The 21,556-nt window shown below is 44.4% G+C and overlaps 2 protein-coding genes and 1 non-coding gene across 6 annotated transcripts; 2 read left to right on the top strand and 1 right to left on the bottom strand.

Moving 5' to 3' along the window:
• On the top strand, positions 6,158-6,230 carry TRNAE-CUC. The gene has a single exon. It is a non-coding gene; the product is annotated as a tRNA-Glu (tRNA).
• On the top strand, positions 7,609-9,127 carry LOC8065795 (transcription factor MYB4). Its single transcript, XM_021448920.1, has 3 exons — positions 7,609-7,690; positions 7,876-8,020; positions 8,315-9,127. The coding sequence occupies exons 1-3, from the start codon at positions 7,609-7,611 to the stop codon at positions 8,877-8,879; spliced, it is 792 nt and encodes a 263-aa protein (XP_021304595.1). The 3' UTR covers positions 8,880-9,127.
• LOC8067092 (protein NEOXANTHIN-DEFICIENT 1) lies at positions 9,264-12,449 on the bottom strand. Of its 4 annotated transcripts, none has more exons than XM_021451408.1 (9): positions 12,194-12,449; positions 11,918-12,065; positions 11,771-11,817; positions 10,997-11,051; positions 10,870-10,908; positions 10,592-10,763; positions 10,097-10,157; positions 9,871-9,927; positions 9,264-9,759 (listed from the first exon to the last, which is right to left on the bottom strand). In XM_021451408.1, exons 1-9 carry the CDS (start codon positions 12,271-12,273, stop codon positions 9,507-9,509), a joined length of 912 nt encoding a protein of 303 aa, XP_021307083.1. In that variant the 5' UTR covers positions 12,274-12,449; the 3' UTR covers positions 9,264-9,506. The 4 variants fall into 4 exon arrangements, with proteins under 4 accessions (XP_021307083.1, XP_021307082.1, XP_021307085.1 ...); XM_021451407.1 differs by having other exon boundaries at positions 10,097-10,160; XM_021451410.1 differs by having other exon boundaries at positions 9,619-9,759; positions 10,092-10,157.

Below are 21,556 nucleotides of genomic sequence, written 5' to 3' on the forward strand. Positions count from 1 at the left end.
AGCCTAGCTGCGGTGGGGGAGGGCGCGCGAGACGCGTCTTCCCCCATCGTCGCGTGGTGCTGAGTCGTCGTGCTGGTTGCTTGGTCACACGGTGTCGCTGCCTTGTGGCCCACATCCTGCCTTGCGCGAGTTGTTGGTCGCGCTGAAGCAGAGGGGCCGCGGTGGTGCTGCCCGCGCCTCTTCTTAGGCGGGGAGGCGTGGTGGTGAGGGCGTCTTGGAGCCTTCAACCGTGCTGGCGTAACGCGGACTCCTCCTGGTCCTTTGACTGAGAGCAAGATCATGTCGTAGCCGGAGCCCGTGGACATGAACTCGAGACTCCCGAACCAAATCACCGTGGAGCGCGGAAGCGGCGAGGCAGGAGTAGCCATCCGGAAAGTGGTGGGAAATCGGTGAAAAACACGCAGGACCCCTACCTGGCGCGCCAACTGTCGGTGTTTTATCCCCCGGGGGGCCACACCAACGAGTAAATTTGTATGCGTGCTCCCCTTTCCGGATGGTGATGCAAGAAGACACTGAGATTTATCCTGGTTCGGGCAAGAGAAGGCCCTACGTCCAGCGGGGGGGAGAGAGTTTGTATTATCTTGCACCTAAGTGCTTGTACAGGGGCGAATACAAGCGTGGTATGAAGTGTGTAGCTCTACTGCGTACGTGTGTGTGTGTGCTTGTGTTGTGATCTGTCCCTCTTCTATTCCTGAGTCCCTCCTTTTATAGCTCCAAGGAGAGACACAGGGTACATGCATAGATGTTAGAGTAGGGATCGATAGCCGCATGGAGCGCTGACCTACTCGAGGCTTCCGTACGGCATGGCCTCGAGCCGTCCCATCTTGATAGCTCGGTGATGATTACGCGTGCTCCTGTGTTCTGCCCTGCCAGCCGCCTTGTGCTGGTTCTGAGGTCGCACGCTTGTACGGTATGTCGGCGGACCCGACGGGGTAGCTGTGATGAAGTCATTCGACGCCCAACTTGTTCCTGGGAAGGTGCCCTGTTTGGTCGAGGGTCGGACGCCGTGTAATATGCTGGTATCTGGAGCGCTGACCTTGGGCGTCTCGAGGGGGTCCCGATTAGACGTTCCATCCTTGTTTCCTGCGTCCTGACACGCCCTGGGTCGTTCGGTGGGAAGGCTGCAAAAAGAACGATGGGACAGAAGCTTGCTCCCTATCACGCCTCCCATGACCTGTGTGTTAGGTGGGGAAGCGTCAGGTGCATTTAATGCTCCGGCTCGCGTGCGCGCGTCGGGCGGCGGACAGTGTCCTCGCGCCCGACACCTCTTGGTTCGCTCGAGCCCGCTTCCGTCACCGACGGCAGTCGTCGCTCGAGTCCTGAACTGATTCGCTCGAGACTATTTCCGTCTTCGAGGCTGCGACCGTCGATGGCGGCGCATACGTAAGATTAGAGCGTCGAATTAAGGGTCTCGACCTTCATACGGGCAATCTCATAATGCGTATTGCTGAGGGTACCCCTTACCGATACCCTCGACACGGATAATCTGATTATAATCATTATTAGGGTGTAGTTAATTTATACCAACAGCCGGCTAACCAAAACAAATATAGAATTAAAACTATCGGTCTACCCAAGACTACACCCCTCTATCTAAGTTCTCTAGCACCTTGAAAAGATCCTAAACAAGCAAACAAGATGCTACCTAAGCAAGAGCTCGTCTAACCAATTCTAGGTGCAAGGTCACACAAACCTATGCCACTAGCACTTTGCAAACCGGGGAGCTCCTACACAACTAATAAGCAAAAGCACAAAGCTTCTAAGCTCACTAGCAATGCTCAATAACAAGGCAACCAATGCCAAATTAGAGAGCGCAAATTACTTAGCTACACAAACTAAGCAATGTGACTAACAAAGTTACACAAACCAAATTAATCACACAAGGGGAACTACTTCTAGCTACAAAGCAAGAAGATAACTAGCAAGCTACACAAGCTAACTAATTACAAGAGCAACTACACAAGCACAAATATATGAATGTAAGGACAAGCTTGTGTTAGGGCTTGCAAACCAACGGGAAGAACGATGTTGACACAAAGATTTTCTCCTGAGGTTCACTTGGTTGCCACCAAGCTATGTCCCTGTTGTGTCGACCTACACTTGGTGGTTTGGCGGCTAAGAGGTGTATCATGAACCTCGTCCTCACTAGGATACCACAAGAACCTACCCACAAGTGAGGTAGCTCAATGACACGCATGATCCAATAGAGTTGCTCTTCGCGATCCCCATGGGGTGAGCACCGTACCCCTCACAATCTCTTCTCTAGAGCACCGCACAATCTCCTTGCGTGCTTCGACGGAGTCACAAGCCACCAAGCCATCTAGGAGGTGGCATCCTCTAAGAGTAACAAGCACCACCGGCTTGCAACACGAACACCTAGTGCCACGTGATGCAATCTCTCAATGCAATGCACTAGAATCGCTCACTCACACAATCGGATGATCACTATCAAGCATGTGTGAGTTAGAGGCTTTACTAGCACTCCCCAAGCATGGACACTAGGTCCCAAGGGTGATCAGCACCAGCCAAGGCCGGCCACCACTTCTATTTATAGTCCCAAGAGCTGAAATAGTCGTTGCCCCTTCATTGGGCAAAACTCGTGAGCACCAGACTCACTGCAGGGAGCCACCGGACGCTGGCTCAGACAACAACCACATGTCACTAGCCGTTTGAACTCAACCATTGCCGCTAACGGCTAGCACGCGCATGCGCCTGCACTAGCCACATCGGACGCTCTGCTGCTCCACACCGAACGCGTCCTGTGCACACTGGACCTGTACGCAGAGAGGGTTGCAAAAACGCTCGCACACCAAACACAGCCACCGGACTCACTCCTGAGCGTCCGGTGCTTTTAGTCAGGAAACCTCATAGAGGTTTGTCTACACCGGACGCACGAACTGAAGACACCTTGCGTCCGGTGCTCAGAGTCTGGTGCTCTCTGCTCACTCGCGCCGAACACTGACAATACACTAGATGCTAAGCCCAGCGTCCAGTGCCTCCACAACATCCGGTGAGTGTTTCTCAGTGAGAAATACTCCTGTGACTTCTCCAAATTTCCCACCGGCACAATAGAAAATACACACTTAATTTTCTAAAAAACGTCGAATCCCATCCCGCAAGCTCGGCGGGAGGGAGAGAGGAACCCAAACCCCTCTCAACCTTAGGAAATCCACCTCCTTTGCAAATGTGTTAACACCACCAAGTGTACACCACCATGTACAAATGTGTTAGCATTTTCACAAACATTTTCCTAAAGGAGTTAGCCTCTCAAACTTGTCACACCACTCGATCCTAACACATATGCAAAATTAGATCGCTCAAGTGGCACTAGATGACCGATATGCAAACAAGTTTTCCCCTCTTGATAGTACGGCCATCTATCCTAAATTCGGTCATCAACTTCTCTACACACCCATGACCGGTGAGATGGAAAAGCCCTAGGTTATACCTTTGCCTTGTACTTTCCATTCCATCTCCTCCGATGTTGATGCAACACATGCACTAACCAATCACTAAATGATATGATCCACTTCATATCATCACGTGATCGTATTGGTTCATCGATCTTGACCTCACTTGCTCTTCACCGTTGCCTCAGTCCATCGGCGCTAAGTCTTGCTCAAGCTTCACCGTCACACGCGGTCCCTCGCTTCAAAGCCTCTGACTTGCCCTTCACTCTTGCAACCGGTCCATCAAGCCAAGCCTCATCTTGATCTTCTCCACCGTGGTCACATGACTCCATGTCATGTCTCATATGCAATGAGCTCCTCCATCATCACATAATCACCTGTGGACTAATCTCCTGTGTATCTCACATAAATACTATTAGTCCACCTAAGTTGTCACTCAATTACCAAAACCAAACAAGGACCTTCCAACAGGCAACAAAGAGATGTGCTAGAAGCCTAGATGGTGATATCATTAAGCAGACCAGTTATAGCAGGTTGTATGAACTTCAAACCAATGAGGTTAGACTTGTGTATGACATAATTACTAAAGCAAAACAATTGATGGTACCTTAGGCATAGGGCTATACAATCTAGGTTCATTTATGTAGAAAACAACATGATATGAAATTAGTATAAAGCTTTTTCCTTATCCTAGTGGATGACGGTGCCACTGCACCGGAGAATCTCCTTCCCATATGTAGTGCTAACATGGAGAGAGGTGCAACCAGGGAGGATATCAAGAAGGATTAGACTTATTGGTGTGGTTTAGTCTGCCTCACCAAGATCTATGGATGAACACATAGATGAGCCAAGGCGCCCCATCCAAGAGTTGTGCTGAAACATAGATGAAGGGAATGAAAAAAACTGATTAGTTGTACATAAACTGCAAGGTTAAATCAGCAATGCACAGTTAAATCAGAGAAACCAAACCATCATGCTCTGATCATGCTACCGTAATCGTGACAGTGACCATGAGTTTTGTGTACTCCTCGTGTCAGGACAGACATCTACGTCTCCTCCTACTGTTGTTCGTGCTCCTCCAAGTTCCTCTCTTTGGGAAGCAATTCGAGCTCTTTAGGGCCTTCCTCCACCGCGAGTCCATGTTTCTTGCCCTTGTGGCCTCCAAGCTCCAGCCATGCAACATTCTACATCCCCAGCCCTAGCTCTCTTGCTCTCAACCGTGTGAGTCTCTAGTTGACCACTATCGTCACCACACCGCTCCCCTTTCCCTCAATTATTGGGAGCCATCATGATCCCCAAGACTGTCTAATTTTGTCTTGTTGTGAGCATGTACAATAAGATACTCAATCAAAATTCTACCACCAAATAGAAAATGTAGTCACGCAGATCCAGACTTACCTATCGTTGTGCCACTCTCGATGCCCTTACTGCCTGCGGTCGTGTCGCGCCTGTCGCCGGTTACACCACCACTCATGCTCGGCGAGGTGCTTGGAGGGTGCTCTCCCCCCGCACCCTAGTTTTTGTCCTGTGTCCTATTTGGACTCTTGAAGGCTGGGATAAATCTATGGACTTGACTAGCTTCACTAATGGTTCAATTTGTGGTAATTGTTGTGAAATCATAGCTGTTAAAACAAGAGCGACTCAACTAGAGCATGCTTTCACTTATCTTAATTCTTAATGATGACTATGATTATTGACAGGACAAGTTAAAATGCTCCACCTCTTTGTACGGCTCCCACCTCATGTTATATAGGCTCTACTTCATTGTTAGGATATTTGATAGATAAGTTAAAGTTTTAAGTACCGATTTGAAGTCCTGCTTACGTTGTAACTTTTGTTAAGAAAGAGCTGAAGGTTATAGGCTTGCTGTTGTGTACTCCTACACGAGTAAAGATATACAAGTGAGATCCACAAGCTTTGACATGTTTTTGTTTTAATTCTTTTTAAGCGATAGCACTGAATTTAGTTTATGTGGGGAAATGCAAACTGCCAAGAGTTTTGTATAGTGATCACGAACGATTCTAACATTTTGGAAGGGAAATTGTTAGCGGGAACGTACAATTAAGAGCATTTGTGAACCAGGCATAAATGGAAAGCCAAGTGTTTGTTATTTTATTTAAAAAATGGTAATTATTCATATTGATGTAAGGCTAGCATAGTAAATCAATAAGCAATAACTTTATTGAGACTGGAACATCGACAACCATTACATTAAAAAGTGCACACACATGGTATAGTACATAGTTTGCATATGGAAATCAATGCAGTGTGTCTATGTGCGCTAGATTCCTAGAGTATATTTTGGAGGCAACTATACATTAGCATCAATTACCAAGATTACCAAGACCATAGCTGGCACAAGGCACATTTTACCATTCTTAGAATAACCAAGGCCATGGATAACCTATTTGTAGTTCGACAACGTGCAAAAGGCATGTAGATTAGCAACCATCTTCTTGTGTTGATACAATTCTTGAGAAGAAAATATAAAATCCTTTGCTTGAAACACCATTTAACCTTGCTGTGATTTACTTTAAGATCAATGTCTGTTGGTATGATCTACCTTCATCGATGAATAGTGTAGCAAATCATCGATATAGTCAATAATTCTCTTGATTCAACTATTCCCGCTGGTCACTTGACTAAGTCCATTCGATCCTCAATTGTAGCAATACTCGGACACAACCGTATATTTATACAGAACTAGAACAGCATAGCAAAGGACAACTTAACAGAACTTAACAAAATCCGTTGTAGTCTAGCTGGTCAGGATACTCGGCTCTCACCCGAGAGACCCGGGTTCGAGTCCCGGCAACGGAAATATTTTTGCTCAACTCCTCTTTTTCCGTTTTTCATATTATTTTTCCTTGAACGGGCAACCATGTAAAAGATTAATCTAGACAGGCAGCCATGTAAAAGATTAATCTAGACAGGCCCTACTAGTAAACTTTACTTTATCTTCCATTAACACGACGTTCCGGTCTTCCGGAGAAAAGCTGCTTTCATGCATGGATACGTACTCATGCCTAGACTGAAAGGTACTACAATTCAATTCGAGAATCTCTGGATTTTTGGCAACCTACAAGATGTTAAAGAATGCTTCACCTCTCCTCCACTTTTCAAGTTCGATTCGCCAGAGATGATGCAAGCTGCTTGTGTCAATGTATGTAGAGATTGAAATGTGAACGTGAACCAATATAGAGCTGTTTGTCAATAATGTAGAGGTGGTGCAAGCTGCAAGCAGGTGAACGTGAACAATTTCTTTAAACGAAGACGAAGTATGTTAGTAAGGCCTCGTTTAGTTCGCAAAAATTTTCAAAATTTCTCATCACATCGAATTTTTGATCGCATGCATGGAGCATTAAATAAAGACAAAAATAAAAACTAATTACACAGTTTACCTGAAATTTATGAGATGAATCTTTTGAGTCTAGTTACTCCGTGATTGGACAATGTTTGTCAAATAAAAACGAAAGTGCTACAGTAGCCAAAAAGCCAAAATTTTGCGAACTAAACAAGGCCTAAGTTGGCTTGGTACATCCTCAAATTATATATAAAAAACATGATGAAATTTTCTATGTCGGTGCTTCAATAGTTTGCTTCCCAAAGGTCTTCATCTAAACATTGAAGGCAACCTGGAATCCTTGCATCAAATCCACCGTCAAACCTCAAAACATTTGACATGCCATAAGAATCAGCGCTTGTAAACCTAACTGAAAAGCATCTGAAGCGATGAGATAACACTGATAGTTGCATTATAGTAGAATACTGTACAACGCAAGAAACAAATACAACAGTCTTAGTATGTAACGACCTAGGTTGATTTCACATTATGGTGAAATTAAACCGTTCCATTGTCACTTGTCACTAGTAAGTGTTAGTGTGGTTATCCCCAACAGTCTGCAGCCTCGTCATGTGGTGTGAAATTCTTATTTCCTTTTATCCTCCCTTTCATTTCACCACTTCCTTTTTCTCCTCTCTGAGAATAAGGAATCGTTGGATATAAATACAGTACAAACAGGTAAAACGACAAGAAAGAAAGTGAGGGATATTTACCCCCACGGTAAACCATTGAGATTATCACGCATTGCGTGTTTTACCATATACGAGGCAATTCCCTATAAATTGCGCTTCATACTTGAATTCCTGTGCCCCTCTCTGGGAGACAAGTGTGTTGGTTTAGTACAGAAGCTAAGGGATGAGGATGATCAAGAAGGGCAAGTGGTCAAAGGAGGAGGATGACTTGATCATCAACCACATTCAGAGGCACGGCAGCATCGGTCGGAGTTGGCAGGCCTTGTCCGACAGTTTAGGTTAGCACGCAGCCACGCGTCGTCAAATTTGTGCTCTCCTGCTCAAATGTATTTTATACTGACATGATCCATTGCAACGCATGCATAAGCTAAAATTAATTGCTCTCCTCAGTGTTCAGATACTCCATTATATCTATCTAATAACAATTAAGTGTGGCTCTGTGCAGGGCTGAGGCGGTGCGGGCGGAGCTGCCGTTCCCGGTGGCTGAACTACCTCCGCCCGGGGCTGAAGCACGGCAATTTCACGCTGGCCGAGGAGAGGATCATCTGCGAGATGTACAGCAAGAGGGGAAGCTGGTAAGTCAGTCTCACATGAACCCATTCTCCATGTCCACTGCAAGTGCAGCCACCTCTGACAACACGGATTTGCCATGGTCATTTTTCAGAAATTAACCCATTCTGCAACACCTGCAGTCTTTTTTTAGTCACTGATTTCACTGAACGTACATATTGAACTACTGCTGTTTTATTGCACTGAGATTTCATATCAGTTAATTACTCAGAGGATAAAAATGTATAGTTCAAAGAATTGAAGCGCTATCACTGACATTCTGCAAATTTCTTGGCTTGGTTTGTGTGTTGACCCAACAGCTGGTCTGTCATTGCCGCTCAGCTCCCCGGGAGGACCGACCTCGCCATCAAGAACTACTGGAACAGCACGCTCAAGAAGAAGTACCTGCTCCCAGCGGCGAGGACCGCCGCAACCTGGGGCCGAGGCAGCCGCCGGACCTGCCCGTCAGGCAGCACGTCGTCCGACGCCGCCGGGGTTCCAGCGCGGGGCCTGCAGCTAGTTGTCTACAGCAACGAGGAGAGCTCCACGGCCGGGTCCTCCAGCCCCAGCCCCAGCCCCGTCAAGCCCGTCCTGGCCGGCCCGACGCCGGCTCCGGTCGCCGCCGCCGGCCAAGAACCGATCGCGGCGGTCCCAAATAGTGGACCGGTGGTGCGGATCGAGCAGAAGCCGGCCTTGGCGAGCCGACTGCCTCTGGAGAAGCCGCTGCCCCGAGAGGCCGGTGATCAGATTGGAGAGAGGCTCATGGACCTCGTCTGCGCTCCCGCGTCTCCGATCCCTCTGAACTTCATGGAACCGGAGCTGCTGGCTTGCATCGACGGGTTCGATGACACGGATAGCTTCTTGCCGTGGTTTGATCATCACTGATCTGATGATAGCATATGACTGGTTCAGAGATTAGAGTTAGAGATAGCACTGATGGTTCAGGATTACCTTTATAATTCTCGATTTGTCATGTGCTGTGTGTTCTGTTACTGTTGTGTGTTGTCTTTCTGCGTTCTCGTGGAATTAACACTCTCTGTTGTTTAGGGCTAACGAATGTTGTAGTTGTGGGTTAATCTGGTAACAGTACGATTTCTTTGTTTCTGAACACTGCACATGTCTCTTCAGGCATGTTCATTTTTACTGAAAAAAAATTTAGAGGATCAATCTTTTATGCCACTGGCTCATTGCCTTTTCTTCTTCATTGTGACTTTAGAAAAAAAAAATCTGTTTTGAATGCAGAATATGCATCAAAGGTACCAATCTCTGTGACAATTTGCAACATGAATCAAACTACTCCCAGTTTTGAATTAAACAAGTACTATGCTATGCAAATGTGACATATTTCTTATAGACAAGATAAAGAACATTGCCAAGAAAAAAAAAACCAAGAAAAGAATATCTTGTGGTAAAAGCAACCAAAAACTGCATGAATTCATCAAGCAACCGGGTCAAACGTGGCCAAAACTCCCGGTGTTCTTTTAACCATACTATTGCACAGCTCCTTCAGATTTAAGTGCTTGAGTATCCTACTTTCTTCTTCTTGCAGTGTGGAACAACGATCTTGGGAGCGTCAACGTGCATCCTCAGGGAGCTGAACTCAAGAGCGAAAATGGGCCTGGACAACAAGACTGAAATGCTCTGGCTTTGTGCATCCAAGTCAGCTACCACGTTAGACCCAGAACTGTTAATCTTGCCGTCAGATTTTTCCTGTGGCTCTGCCGTTCTTGGACTCCAAATCCTAGCAGGCTTTACAGGGCGCACCCTGTGGAAGAAAAATAGTTGCTTAGAAAGGCAATAATGTGTTGAAAACAGATACATCGTATGCCATCAATGTATATCTCAGGACGTTCACAGAGTTCATTTATGTCATCACCTGCATTCTACTTGACAGGAGTACTTGAGAAGATCAGGATGGTCCTCTGTCCGCCCACTGAAATTTACAAAGCAAGTGAGACATGTTTGCTCAGAAATTTTGACGAGGATTTTTTCTTCTCAATAGAAATCTGCACATGGCTACATAAAGCATTTAATTTATTTACATATTTTCTGGCCAGCTTTCTTTTGAGAAATCATGGGCAATCCAGTTTGTTTTACCTAACCTGAAACTTGGAAGTGACATTCTGATTGCTGGGCCCATCCACTTGTGGTTCTTATGTGATCCTGCTGTCCACTTCCACATGATTAGAAAGTGAAATAAAGCATTGAATCAACAAAGCCAAGGTTCGTGAGTTCCATTTTGAGAGTGAAAAGGATAAGGTTAGGAAAACAACATTCTGAAAGACATTGGAAACGCCTAGTATTTGACATGCATTGATCTTCAGTGATGAAGTGAGGTAAGAGCGATTTGATAAAATCCAGTGCAACAAATTCAGACTAATATCATGGTTTCTGATGAGCCTAGATGCTTTACTGGTTACTAATTCTGGTAAAAAAACAACACATTTTCAATGTTCAAGAATGTAACTGAAAAGTTCAGAGCATGTAGCTCAAAAGGATAAGGAAATAAGTACAAATTTGAGCCTAACAATTACTTCTGTATAACCGGGTGGCATGGCTTCGATGGATTATTAAGCGGATAAGAAGACTGAAATTACCGTTAAGTGGCAGGCTGATGTTGCACAAATGCCTACTAGATGAGCCTTTGGTCTCTGAAATCTCAATCTCACAGCCACTCCCTTGCTTGGAGATTGTCGACCCGATCCCTAGCATGTTAAGGAAGCTGTTTGGTTTGACCAACGGTTTATCCACGAGTGAAGCAGCTTCATTCTATCTCATGTGACACATAGGTTACAAGTCTCACAATGGCAACATCTTTCAAGCCTAACCAACAGTCATATATTCTGAATGTGGCAATGGGTTTGTATGTCAGTACCTTTGAGAATGTAGCAACATGGCTTGGTAGTCCTACCTCCTGCAAGAATTGGAACGGCTCCAATGAAGGGAAAGGAAGCAGTAGGACAACAAACAGATACAGATCAGAGAGGAATTCCGATGGTTACCTTGCGGCCGTGCCGGCAGGCTTCGATGCTGTTCACCAGCACCCTGGCAGCCCACCTGAAAATAGGTTCAGACAACATATCAGAACTAGCAAGAACTGAAAAGGTTCAGTCGTGCAGGTCATCCTATATGCACCAGCAACAGCAAGGGTCTGGACTACTGAAGCAGGTCAAAAGTACTACCGCTAGATTTCATCAGCCGAAAAAAATAAAGAAACAAAAAGCAAGTCATCACCCGATTATCTTTCATCAGAACAACCGTGAGGGAAAAAAAAACATCACTGTTCAGAGTTCACTCTGCATTTCATCTGGGGTCTGCAGCTCTGCTTGGTACTGTACAAACCACATGCATATATTCTTCTGTCCTCTCCACCCCACGGAAGATGGAGGAAACCGCGGGCGGCTCCAGCTGCGCAGAGCAAGTTGGGCACGCGCGCGGAGCAAGTGCAGCGCACCGGGCCATCCGAAACCCTCGAATAATTGAAGGGAAGCAAGGGCAGAGTCCGTGCTGCCAAGTACAATCATACGGGGGGATAAGGGGCTTGTTTATAGCCTGCTGGCGCACACGAGGTTTCGTGTTTCCTTCTGTATTGCAAGTTGCGCCTGTTCTTTTCTTTTTTCTGTTGAGGCCCCCTTGATGGAGGCCAATCAGGCAGGAGAAAGTGGAGTAGAAGCCTGGAAGCGTGATTAATTAAACTATGCCACAGAAGGTGCAGTGCAATGCAGAGATGCAGATGCAATGAACCGGAGGTAGCCAAGGCGACGAGACGAACTCACGCGCAGGAGGTCGGCGGGTTCCACACAATGCCGGCGATCACCACGAGCTGCAGGCGCAAAGAAGGGGCAGAGAGAGGTCGGTCCAACCGAATCTTGCAAGAACCGGATTCAGGAGACGGGTGGTGGTGGTGGTGGTGGTGGCCGTACCTCGTCGAACTCGCCGGCGGGGCTGTCGTGGTAGCGCGCCAGGAACATGCCGCCGAGCGTGTAGCCGAAGGCCTCCACCAGGCGGAGGTCCCGGGGCACGAAGGCGCGCGCCGTCGACGCCTTCACCAAATGCAGCTGGTACAGTGCGCTGCATGCAGCAAATTTCAAGCCAGGGTAGCAAGAGAGTGAGAGACCATCTCGCACATTAGCTCGATCGGCCGGGCTCCAACGATCAAACAGGAAAAAAGGAAAGCTGCGGGCTGCGGTCTTGCTTGCCTGCCCTTGAACACCCATGGCGGCCCGTGCTGGTACCCCGCGCAGGCCTTCTCCTTGTCCTTGTCCTTGTCTGCCGCCATGGATCCTCCTGCTTGCTCACACACACTCTCTCGGCACCACCTAGACTCTCCAAGAACGCAAGAAAGCGGCCGGGACACTGGACTGGAGCAGGGAAGGAGTCAAAGGGCGGCCCTGTGGATTTTTATAGGCAGGTGAGGTGATGTGAGCAAGGGAATGCATGGACAAGGAGGCGCGGGGGGGGGGGGGGGGGGGGGGGGGGGGGGCAAGGGGCGATGAATGCTGATGCACTGACTGATGCTGGGACGCAGGTCGCGGCTTAAACAAGTGATTGTCGTCGCGACTTTGCGGCTTGCGAGCTTTGCCTTTGCTTGTTGGTTCGACGGAGGGGAGGGCAGGGTGGAGGATGGATCATGGATGTGGGATGCTGGGAGCCTTATCCGGTGGACAGGTGGCAGTAGCGTAGAGGACAGGGGTGGGGGTGACGTCACCGGTCGAGATCCGTGCGGGGCCCATGCCTTGCTGTCTCAGCGTCGAGTCGATTGCTGCCGCTGATGCCGACTCCCGAGAGGGCGGGCCCGGGGATGATGTGGCGGCCGCTTGTTTGCTTGCGGGGCGCCGCTGTTCCCGTGTCGTGTGTGCTGTTTTGGGAAGATTGGATTTGTCAACCGTGGGGACGAAAAGCAACAGTGCGGAGCCGGGGGCACCACCGTGTCGGGCCGGTGGGGCAACGGGCCGTCTGATGTGTCATGATAAAAGAAAAAAGTCCGTCTTCTCTCGGTTAACTTTTATAAAAAATTTATTTTACGAAAGTTTATTTTTAAAAAACTATAGTAAATTATTTTAAAAATATAAAATAAAATTTTTATTATCTTCTATATGAGTAGATCTACTTAGTATGTTATGATGTGTTTAATATAAAGTTTTGCTATAGACTTTGATTTATTCTTTACTATAATTAATTGAAATTATTTATGATTACGGTTTCTATAATCTAATTATGATAATTTTCTATGATAACTTAGTTATTATATGTTTGAGCAGTAGTATAAATTTTATAGTCATACACAGCTATGACTATGATCCTAGTCGTGGCCTATGTAACAGGGCAGCATGTCTTCAGTTTTTGGCAGCCTAGACAAGGAGCATGACAACAGAGCCGCTCGGCGCTCACCACATTAACAAGGCGTTGGATTTACTGGATTTTGCTATCGACGTTGGTAGATAAGGTTGTCACATGAGAGCTCCCACACTAATGAATCTGGGACAATTTTCAAATCTGATATAGGGTCATGCTTCGCAAAACTGTGTGGTATTGCTGTCCGGTTGACATGTAATCTAATCGCTTCTTGTAGGATCACCATATGGGCAAATGTTTGGGTAAAAAGTATGGTGTTCCGTCTTCACAGGGTAGAAGGATCAGAAAAGAGCGTACGTGTTGGTTGACACAGTATGAGTGGCACACACAGAAATTAAGTGGGAAACTAAGAGTAATAGGTGAATGTATGGACAATGCGAAGAACACAAGAAACTGTGAACAAATTGATGAATATAGTTTATCAGATTAAAAGCTATGGATAAATAAAAGGCAAAATGTGAAAAGAAGAAAGAAATTAAGTGAGTACTCAGTAGACTAAGGAAAGGAAATGAGGGAAGGAGAAAAGGTGAGTAAGCAGTGGTCATCAGCTCATCACAATGCAATCCTACAAAAATCCTTAACAGGTATGGTAAATTGCCAATCCAGAAAATGGTCGCTGTTAGTCCTGGCAAAGAGCCCTCGATAAGTGGACGACGTCGAGTACTCTCTGCGTCCTAAATTATAAGTCATTCCAAAAATCTTAGAGAGATAAAGTTTTTTAAGTTTGACTAAATTTATATAGCAAAATAATAATATTTTTGGTACCAACCAAGTATCATTAGATTCTTTGTTAGTTATATTTTCATAGTGTACCTATTTTATAACATAAATCTTTATATTTCTCTCTATATTTTTAGTCAAACTTGAAAATGCTTTGACTCTCTAAGATTTTTAAAATAACTTATAATTTAGAATGGATGGAATATTTCCCATCTGTTGACCATGACCATCGCCACACAAAGCAGTATGATTGTGTGGCTTGGAGCTCGATGTCGCGAAAGGAAATCCCATAGCAGCGGGAACTCACAAAGGACCTGATGCAGAGCTGCAGCAATGTCGCGAACCCAGCGACTGTGCCCTTCCTTTCCACGACGACCCGCGCTAGCCTATTTGCGGGTCTGAAAAGTCTTGTTAGAGAAAAACATTATTGGCTGACATAATAAAAAATATGACTGATAGTACAAATGAACACGCCGTCGCCTAGAGACGCCTCGCACGTGGCCGATACCAGCTTCTCGACACGTGCTGACAGGCACGCCCAGTCTATGGCTCTATCAACTATCATGTTTTGGTAAAGTAAGAGGGTGTTTGGTTAGGGCGTTAAAGTATACTGTAACATTTTGTTTTATTTGGTAATTAGTGTCCAATCATAAATTAAGTGCATCTCCAACAATTTGTCATTCGACTTTTCATCTTTAAATTTTTAGTAAAATAAGAAAAAAAAAACTCTTTACGATAGTTTAGCATCTCTCCCTATCTTTCTAACCTCGCAAAAATTTATCCCCATGCATTTGGAGTTTCTCGACTTGTCTAGTAAACAGAAAGAAAGACAGGGTTTTAAGTGACAAAAATGCAAAAGAGAAAGATCCAGCAGAAGAACTTAAACGCGTACAAAAACAAATTTAGGATTCGTAATATAAAACATAAGACTCGGTCATAGGAAAAAGTGTCAAGAAAAAAAAGATAGAAATATAGGAAACTCTTAGAGACTGCTTCTTTTTTTTCTCATAATTAGGAGTTGACAACATTTAGTTATATATATATATATATCAAACGGAAGCAACCAAAGAGGACCTAATTTTTTTTGAAACAGTAGCAAAGCCCATTAAGACTGTCTCCAACAGCATATGCAAACTGCTACCCAAACCTAAATTGCGTCGCTCATAGGGAATAAACGCTGTCCAACAGAGCAAGCAAAGCACAGACCTATTTTGCGTGTGGGGCGAGAGGAAACCCAAATATGCGTCATCTCTCAATCGTCTCTCTCCTCGACGCAAATATCCGGCGTGGGCCCGTATGAGGCAAGGTGGAGACGAGGGAGCTAGGTCCATCATCGTCGGCCTTCGTCCGTATCCACGGTGGCCCTAGCCTTGCTGCTTGAGGGCCGGGGAGGAAGCGCGTCGCCGCTACTTGAGGGCTAGAGAGGAGGCGCACCGCCACTGTTGGGACTGAGGAGGAGGCGCGCCACTCCTGTTGGGGTCGGAGAGGAGGCGTGCCGCCGTTGCTTGGGGCCGGGGAGGAGGTGCGCCGCCGCTGCTTGGGGCCAAGGAGGAGGCGCCGCCACTTCTTCAGGGCCAGGAGGGCGTGTCGCGGCGGCTTGGCGGCCAGGAAAGGGGGCGTGCGGTAGCTACGGTTCCAAGTTTGCGTCTGCTGTAGGAGAAGGAAACTTTTAGGTATGGAACTCTCTTACACAGCGCGACCTATATCTTACAAGGAGTCTCGAGTTTAAGGTCACATTGTTGGAGTGAAACAGTAGCAAAGCGCATTAAAATCAGTAGTTAGAAACAACAGCAGCAAAGAAGCTAGGAATTGCTTCCGTGTTGAGAGCTTAGTTTTAGTTATAATAAATGTTCCATAGCTTTCTGAAGAAAACGACTTAAACAAATATAATGGAGGTGTTCTAATTTCTTAAAGAGCCTGCAAGGAAACGCATTATTGAAACCTGCGGGATGTGCTTGTGTTGTTGCCAGTTCTGAGGTCAGGGTGCTTCTGATCACTGCTCACGGCCAACAGGGCTCCTCGACACAATTCATTTGTAAAGATAGAAGATGAAGGATAATAGCAATGGCCGACTAGTGCACTTGATGACCATTTCTATTTTTTTTTGTGCTATCTGGATCCCAAGCATTGCCTGCACTATGTAAGTACTTCATCCTAAGTTTGATCAAAAGAATTTATATGATAAGATAATAATATTTATTATACCAACCAAGTATCATTAGATTCTTCATTAATTATATTTTTTATAGTATACCTATTTAATGTCATAAATCTTTATAGTTCTCTTTATAATTTTGGTTATTGTCGCAGGTCGTCCTCAGCTACTTGAAATTGGAAGTTCCACCGCTAATTCCAACAAATCGACATCATTATATGATAGCAAGGTCATCATAATATTTTGCGTTGCTGCGGAGTGCAATTACTTTGGTCATGGCATGCAGTATTGCGCTTGTTGCGGGGACATAATTAACTAATCTAAAGAATTGCTATCAGACAATGAAAGAGTGCAGGGCCAAGTGCCGTCCATGCAACCCCAAATGCTCGCCGTAGTCACCCCTTTAATAGGTGGTGAACTGGTGATTAAAGGTCCACCACTAATCACTAGATACAAAATGTAATGCTACTTCCCATAAATAACAACGAAATGCATGTACAAGGATAGTTTTTTTTTTGTCTATACGTACAGCAGGCGTACATCACCTGGAGGTGGGCCAAGGCCGCAAGATACGTCCATAATGGCAATTATCAATGAGTTTAACAATTATAATAGCAAATCTTCAAAACGTGGAAATTATAATGGCTTGAATTCAAATAACCCAAATAACAGTGTAAACAAGCATTGATCTTAATGGAAGTCTTGTTCTTACTATCTGCTGAGGGTTTTCTGCATCATTTCCTTGAATCTGAAGGTTCAATAGGGTGTTAAAGTTTGTCCAAGAGCACCAAGTATATCTCATTTGTTGTTTGCAGATCGGAGCCAACAAAGAAGGATGCAACCAAATTGTAGGAAATTTTGAACATATGTGGCGCTAAGCTACTTTGGCTATTCCCAGATGCAGCTACTGTGTGGTTCAGTGGTCGTCATTACTTTGGCTGCTCCTAGATGCTAAGCTACTGTTGTTCACTGGTTGTCATGCATTCCTGTTCCTATTGTGCTCAAGGTTGCTACTGCTCACATAATTTCGATGCTGTCTTCTCTTTTTTAGGCCTTTGTTTAGTTGCAAAAAAAATTACAAAATGGACACCGTAGCACTTTCGTTTGTATTTGTCAAATATTATCCAATCATAGACTAACTAGGCTCAAAAAATTCGTCTCGCAAATTACAGATAAACTATACAATTAGTTTTTGTACCTATATTTAATGCTCCATACATATACCGCAAGATTCGATGTGATGGAGAATCTTGAGAAGTTTTTGGATTTTGTGGTGCTCTAAACAAGGCCTTGTGCATAAGGGGGGCGGTCCAAGAGGTTCGACGTATTGTAAGTGCATTCGCCCCCGATGTGAGTTTTGATAATTAATGACAACTAAATTAGGGACTAACATGTTTATCAAGCATAATCTACAGGTGTTAGTCCATTGATGGAATTGAACGAAAACATTCGGTGAATTATAGCACCCCTAAATTTCCAATGGATGAACGGTGTTTCGACTCAAGTGGCTACAAAGTTTTTATTCTTTGTTTGAGTTATAGGAAACGCCGCACTATCAAGAGGGATGCAAATCAAGTTGGTAAGATGAGGATAAGGGTGCTCAGGTCAATTTACTTCTTGCGCTTGAGAGACACACTTGCACGCACAAAGCACTAGGAAATTTCTTCTCTGCCAGAGTGACCCGGTAGTACCAACCCTCAGGGCCGGTGGTCCCGGCAGTGCCAGCCTTTCTCCTGAGTTTTGCGAGAAAATGAACTACCGGTAGTACCGGGCTCGGGCCGGTGGTACCGGCCAGCACCAGTAGTACCGGCAGGCCAAATCTGCGCTGACTTTGGTTGCGGAGATTTGAACTGCCGGTGGTACCGGCCTTCCACCGGTGGTACCGGCAATGGTCGGTAGTACCGACAAAAGTCCGGTGGTACCGGTAGGCTTATTTCTCGCAAATCATAGAGACTTTTTACCGTTAGATCTGAGGTAGCCGGTGGTACCGGTGGTTGTCCCGGTAGTACCGGCAGTTGTTCAGGACCTATGTATAAATAGCTCTTCCCTCTTTTCTGACCGTTAGCTCTCCCATTCCTTCAACTCTACATCTGAGAAATCAGTCTCCAAGCTTTGTCTCACCCACCCTCTCTCCCTCTTTGCTCCTAGACTTCACTCCTTGAGAGATTCGAGCTAGAGAAGTGAGATTAGAGAGTTGGGAGCTTCGATTTGTGACTTGAGCACTTGGATTCTTCATCTTGCCGGTTTGGTTTGCATTTGTTACTCTTGGGTTCTTGGAACCCTAGCCGGCTAGGCGTTCTTCGTGGTTGCCCGTGTTGATTCATTTGTGAGGGCACCCCGAAGTGTTTGTATAACCCTTTGATTCTTAGTGGAAACATCAAGCCAACCTTTGTGGTTGCTTGAGGAGGAGACCTAAGTGGTCACCTCAACAACGGGGACGTAGGAACTCCTTAGTGGAGATTGCCGAACCTCGGGAAAAATACCTTGTCTTGCTGTGGAGGTAGCTTCGACTACCCTTGTTTGTGTTCTTTGTGTTCCTATCTCTTTTCACCTCTCGACAAGTAAACAAGGGTCGATCTACGGTGTGGAGAAGGACTAAGCTAAGGGAACTTCTACAACATCCTCTTGTACACCTAGGAAAGTGGGGTAAAACTCAGATCTGAAATCTAAGCCCTTTACACTCTGATTTCGTAGCTGTCTTAGGGAGTCGGTAGTACCAGCAGTTTGCGTCGGTAGTACTGGCTGTGTGACACCAGTAGTACCGGCCCAAACTGTCGGTGGTACCGACAGGCATTTGACTTCCGCAACTTGAGTTTTTGAGTTTCAGGTTTTTAAGATACGCCTATTCACCCCCTCTCTAGGCCAATTAGATCCTTTCACGTATGAGAACTTAGTGTAGCTTAATTGATTAGATTTTTTTTCCAAGATTAAGCTATATTTTTCTAAATTTATTCTAATATTTCATGGTCTTAACATGTTTACTAGTTTTCCTATGGTAGATGACTATATATGCCTATCAATATTGGGACGTATATGATGATTCATGAATATTAAAATCTACCAGCTTAGTATTTTAAAAATATTCATAAACATGGTAGCTAACTGTTCTGCCAACCGTGGTGCATGTAATGACTCGTGAATCCTAAAATCTATCGTCTTAGTATTTCAAAAGTGCTCATAGTAGAGTAGGATGTTTGTTTGTTCATAGAAGTAAATGTGCGTGCATATATGTGAGTGTCTACATCTATAATGCGATTCACAATAAAAAAGATGATCACTGAATTATTATTGCTAGTCAAGTGTGCGTCAGTAAAATATAAAGTATAATCAAACATAAGTATTCTTGTAGAACCACAAATTTCAACTGTAGACAAACAAATTAAGATAAAATCAAAATATTTGTGTTGTATTTTGGATATTAGTAGACATATATAACAAGCTTTTATTTATTATATATATATATTAGTAAACAAGTTTATATTGTTAGGGGGGCCATGGCCCTTGCTGGCACCCTCTGGCTCCGCCAGTGAGATAGGCAGTGTTAATCCCGATGACAAACGACCCCACTCGCCAAGAGATCCTCAAGTTCGCCGATAGGGAAAAGGAGGACACATAAATCATTTAATTTCTCAGGGTGTCAAATATTTTTAATAAATCTAACCCAAAATATACACAAAAATATTTATGCATAGCAAGTACAAATGTGATATATTTTTGTAGTAATCAAGATATAAATATCGATACTAATTTGTAATAGTAATAAGTCAGTAACAATCTAACAACCATGATCCTCTGTTTCGATTGTTCTCGAAGGTCCAGCCGATATGTGAATTCAGCGGACTCATTATCTACCTAATATACCCACCCGCAGTAGCCGCGAACTCAGATATGGTTGGCAAACTTCTGCTAAGTGTATAGGAGGTACCGTCTCCTGGTTCCTTCTGGGTGTACTCCATAGCGATAACACTAGCTCAATGTCTTGTCAGCGAGTCATCATCCTCCTCTTTTTATAGAGGTAGCAACAAAAGTATACGGTGGCAATAGGGCCCAGCGTGACTAATACAAAAAGCAGAGCGATAATTAAAATGAACCAGGTAGTGCTAGTTATTTTTGCCTTCGTGTATGGTGGGGAAGATGGAGATGAAACTATGTAAGGAAGAGGAGGAGGAAACAGAGGGGGAGCTGAAACTGTCAACAAGGGTCAAGGGGGGCTAGTGGGGGCCATATGCCCCCCTAACCATTTAAACTTTGATTTATCTAAAATAATTAGAATATAAGTATAAAATAATCTATGATTATATTAAAAGAGTATAATAAAAAAATCTCTTATGTTGTTTATTATATCTCTTAGACAATAAAATCACACAAAATATAATTAGAATAATTTTTTTGATTTATCTAAATTTTTTGCGTGCCATATTAGGATATATTTGTTTTACTAAAATACTTATGTTTCATTATACTTTATATTTCATTGAACAAGTATTTAAGTAGCAATAACAATTTGGCGACCATCCTTTTTATTGCGAATCACAGTACAAATGTAGACGCTCACGTAAATGCACAACTTCACGTACACACACTCTTATATATGATCAAACATATATACTACTCCACTATGAGCACTTTAGAAATACTAAGTTGGTAGATTTCATATGAGTAATCACATGTGCCCTGTTGTCGACAAATACAGTTACCTACCATAGGTATGAGCGTTTTGAAATGCTAAGAGAGTAAATTTCAGTATTCATAAGTCATCACTTGCACCCCATTGTCGATAGACACGATCATCTAATACGTGAAGAGTTGCGAGCGTATGATTAAATCATCAATTACTAGAATAAATTTAGAAAATAGGAGCCAAACCCCTAGACAAAAAATCTAAATACATAGGCTACACTCAATTTTCATATTTTGAAATTCTTCGACCAGTCCCCCTTATGCAGTCAGGTTTCTGAACTCGCCGACGATGGTTAGTCGACTGAACAGTGAAGAACACGGGGCACGAAACACAAGCTAAAATACAGGATGTCCGCACGTTGCATTGATTGCAGCAGTACAGTTTTTGCATAACAGTGTGCTTGAGGTGCTGACGTGTCAGTGCTTTGCTAGCTGTGTTCGATGTATTGCACAACTACTTGTTGCATCATGTTCAGTGGTGGAAACCAGCAATTTTAATTAAAGGGGCCGAATAAATATGATCGTATGATAATATACACATAATTATATGTTTGAAGATTTTTTTAAAAAAAGTTACACTATTTTTTACCAAAATCATCATACTTTAAAAAAAGGTGAAATTGATATTTCTTGTACTATAAATATCAATATT

The sequence above is a fragment of the Sorghum bicolor genome, chromosome 1 (assembly GCF_000003195.3).
Source record: "Sorghum bicolor cultivar BTx623 chromosome 1, Sorghum_bicolor_NCBIv3, whole genome shotgun sequence".
Taxonomy (NCBI): Eukaryota; Viridiplantae; Streptophyta; class Magnoliopsida; order Poales; family Poaceae; genus Sorghum; species Sorghum bicolor.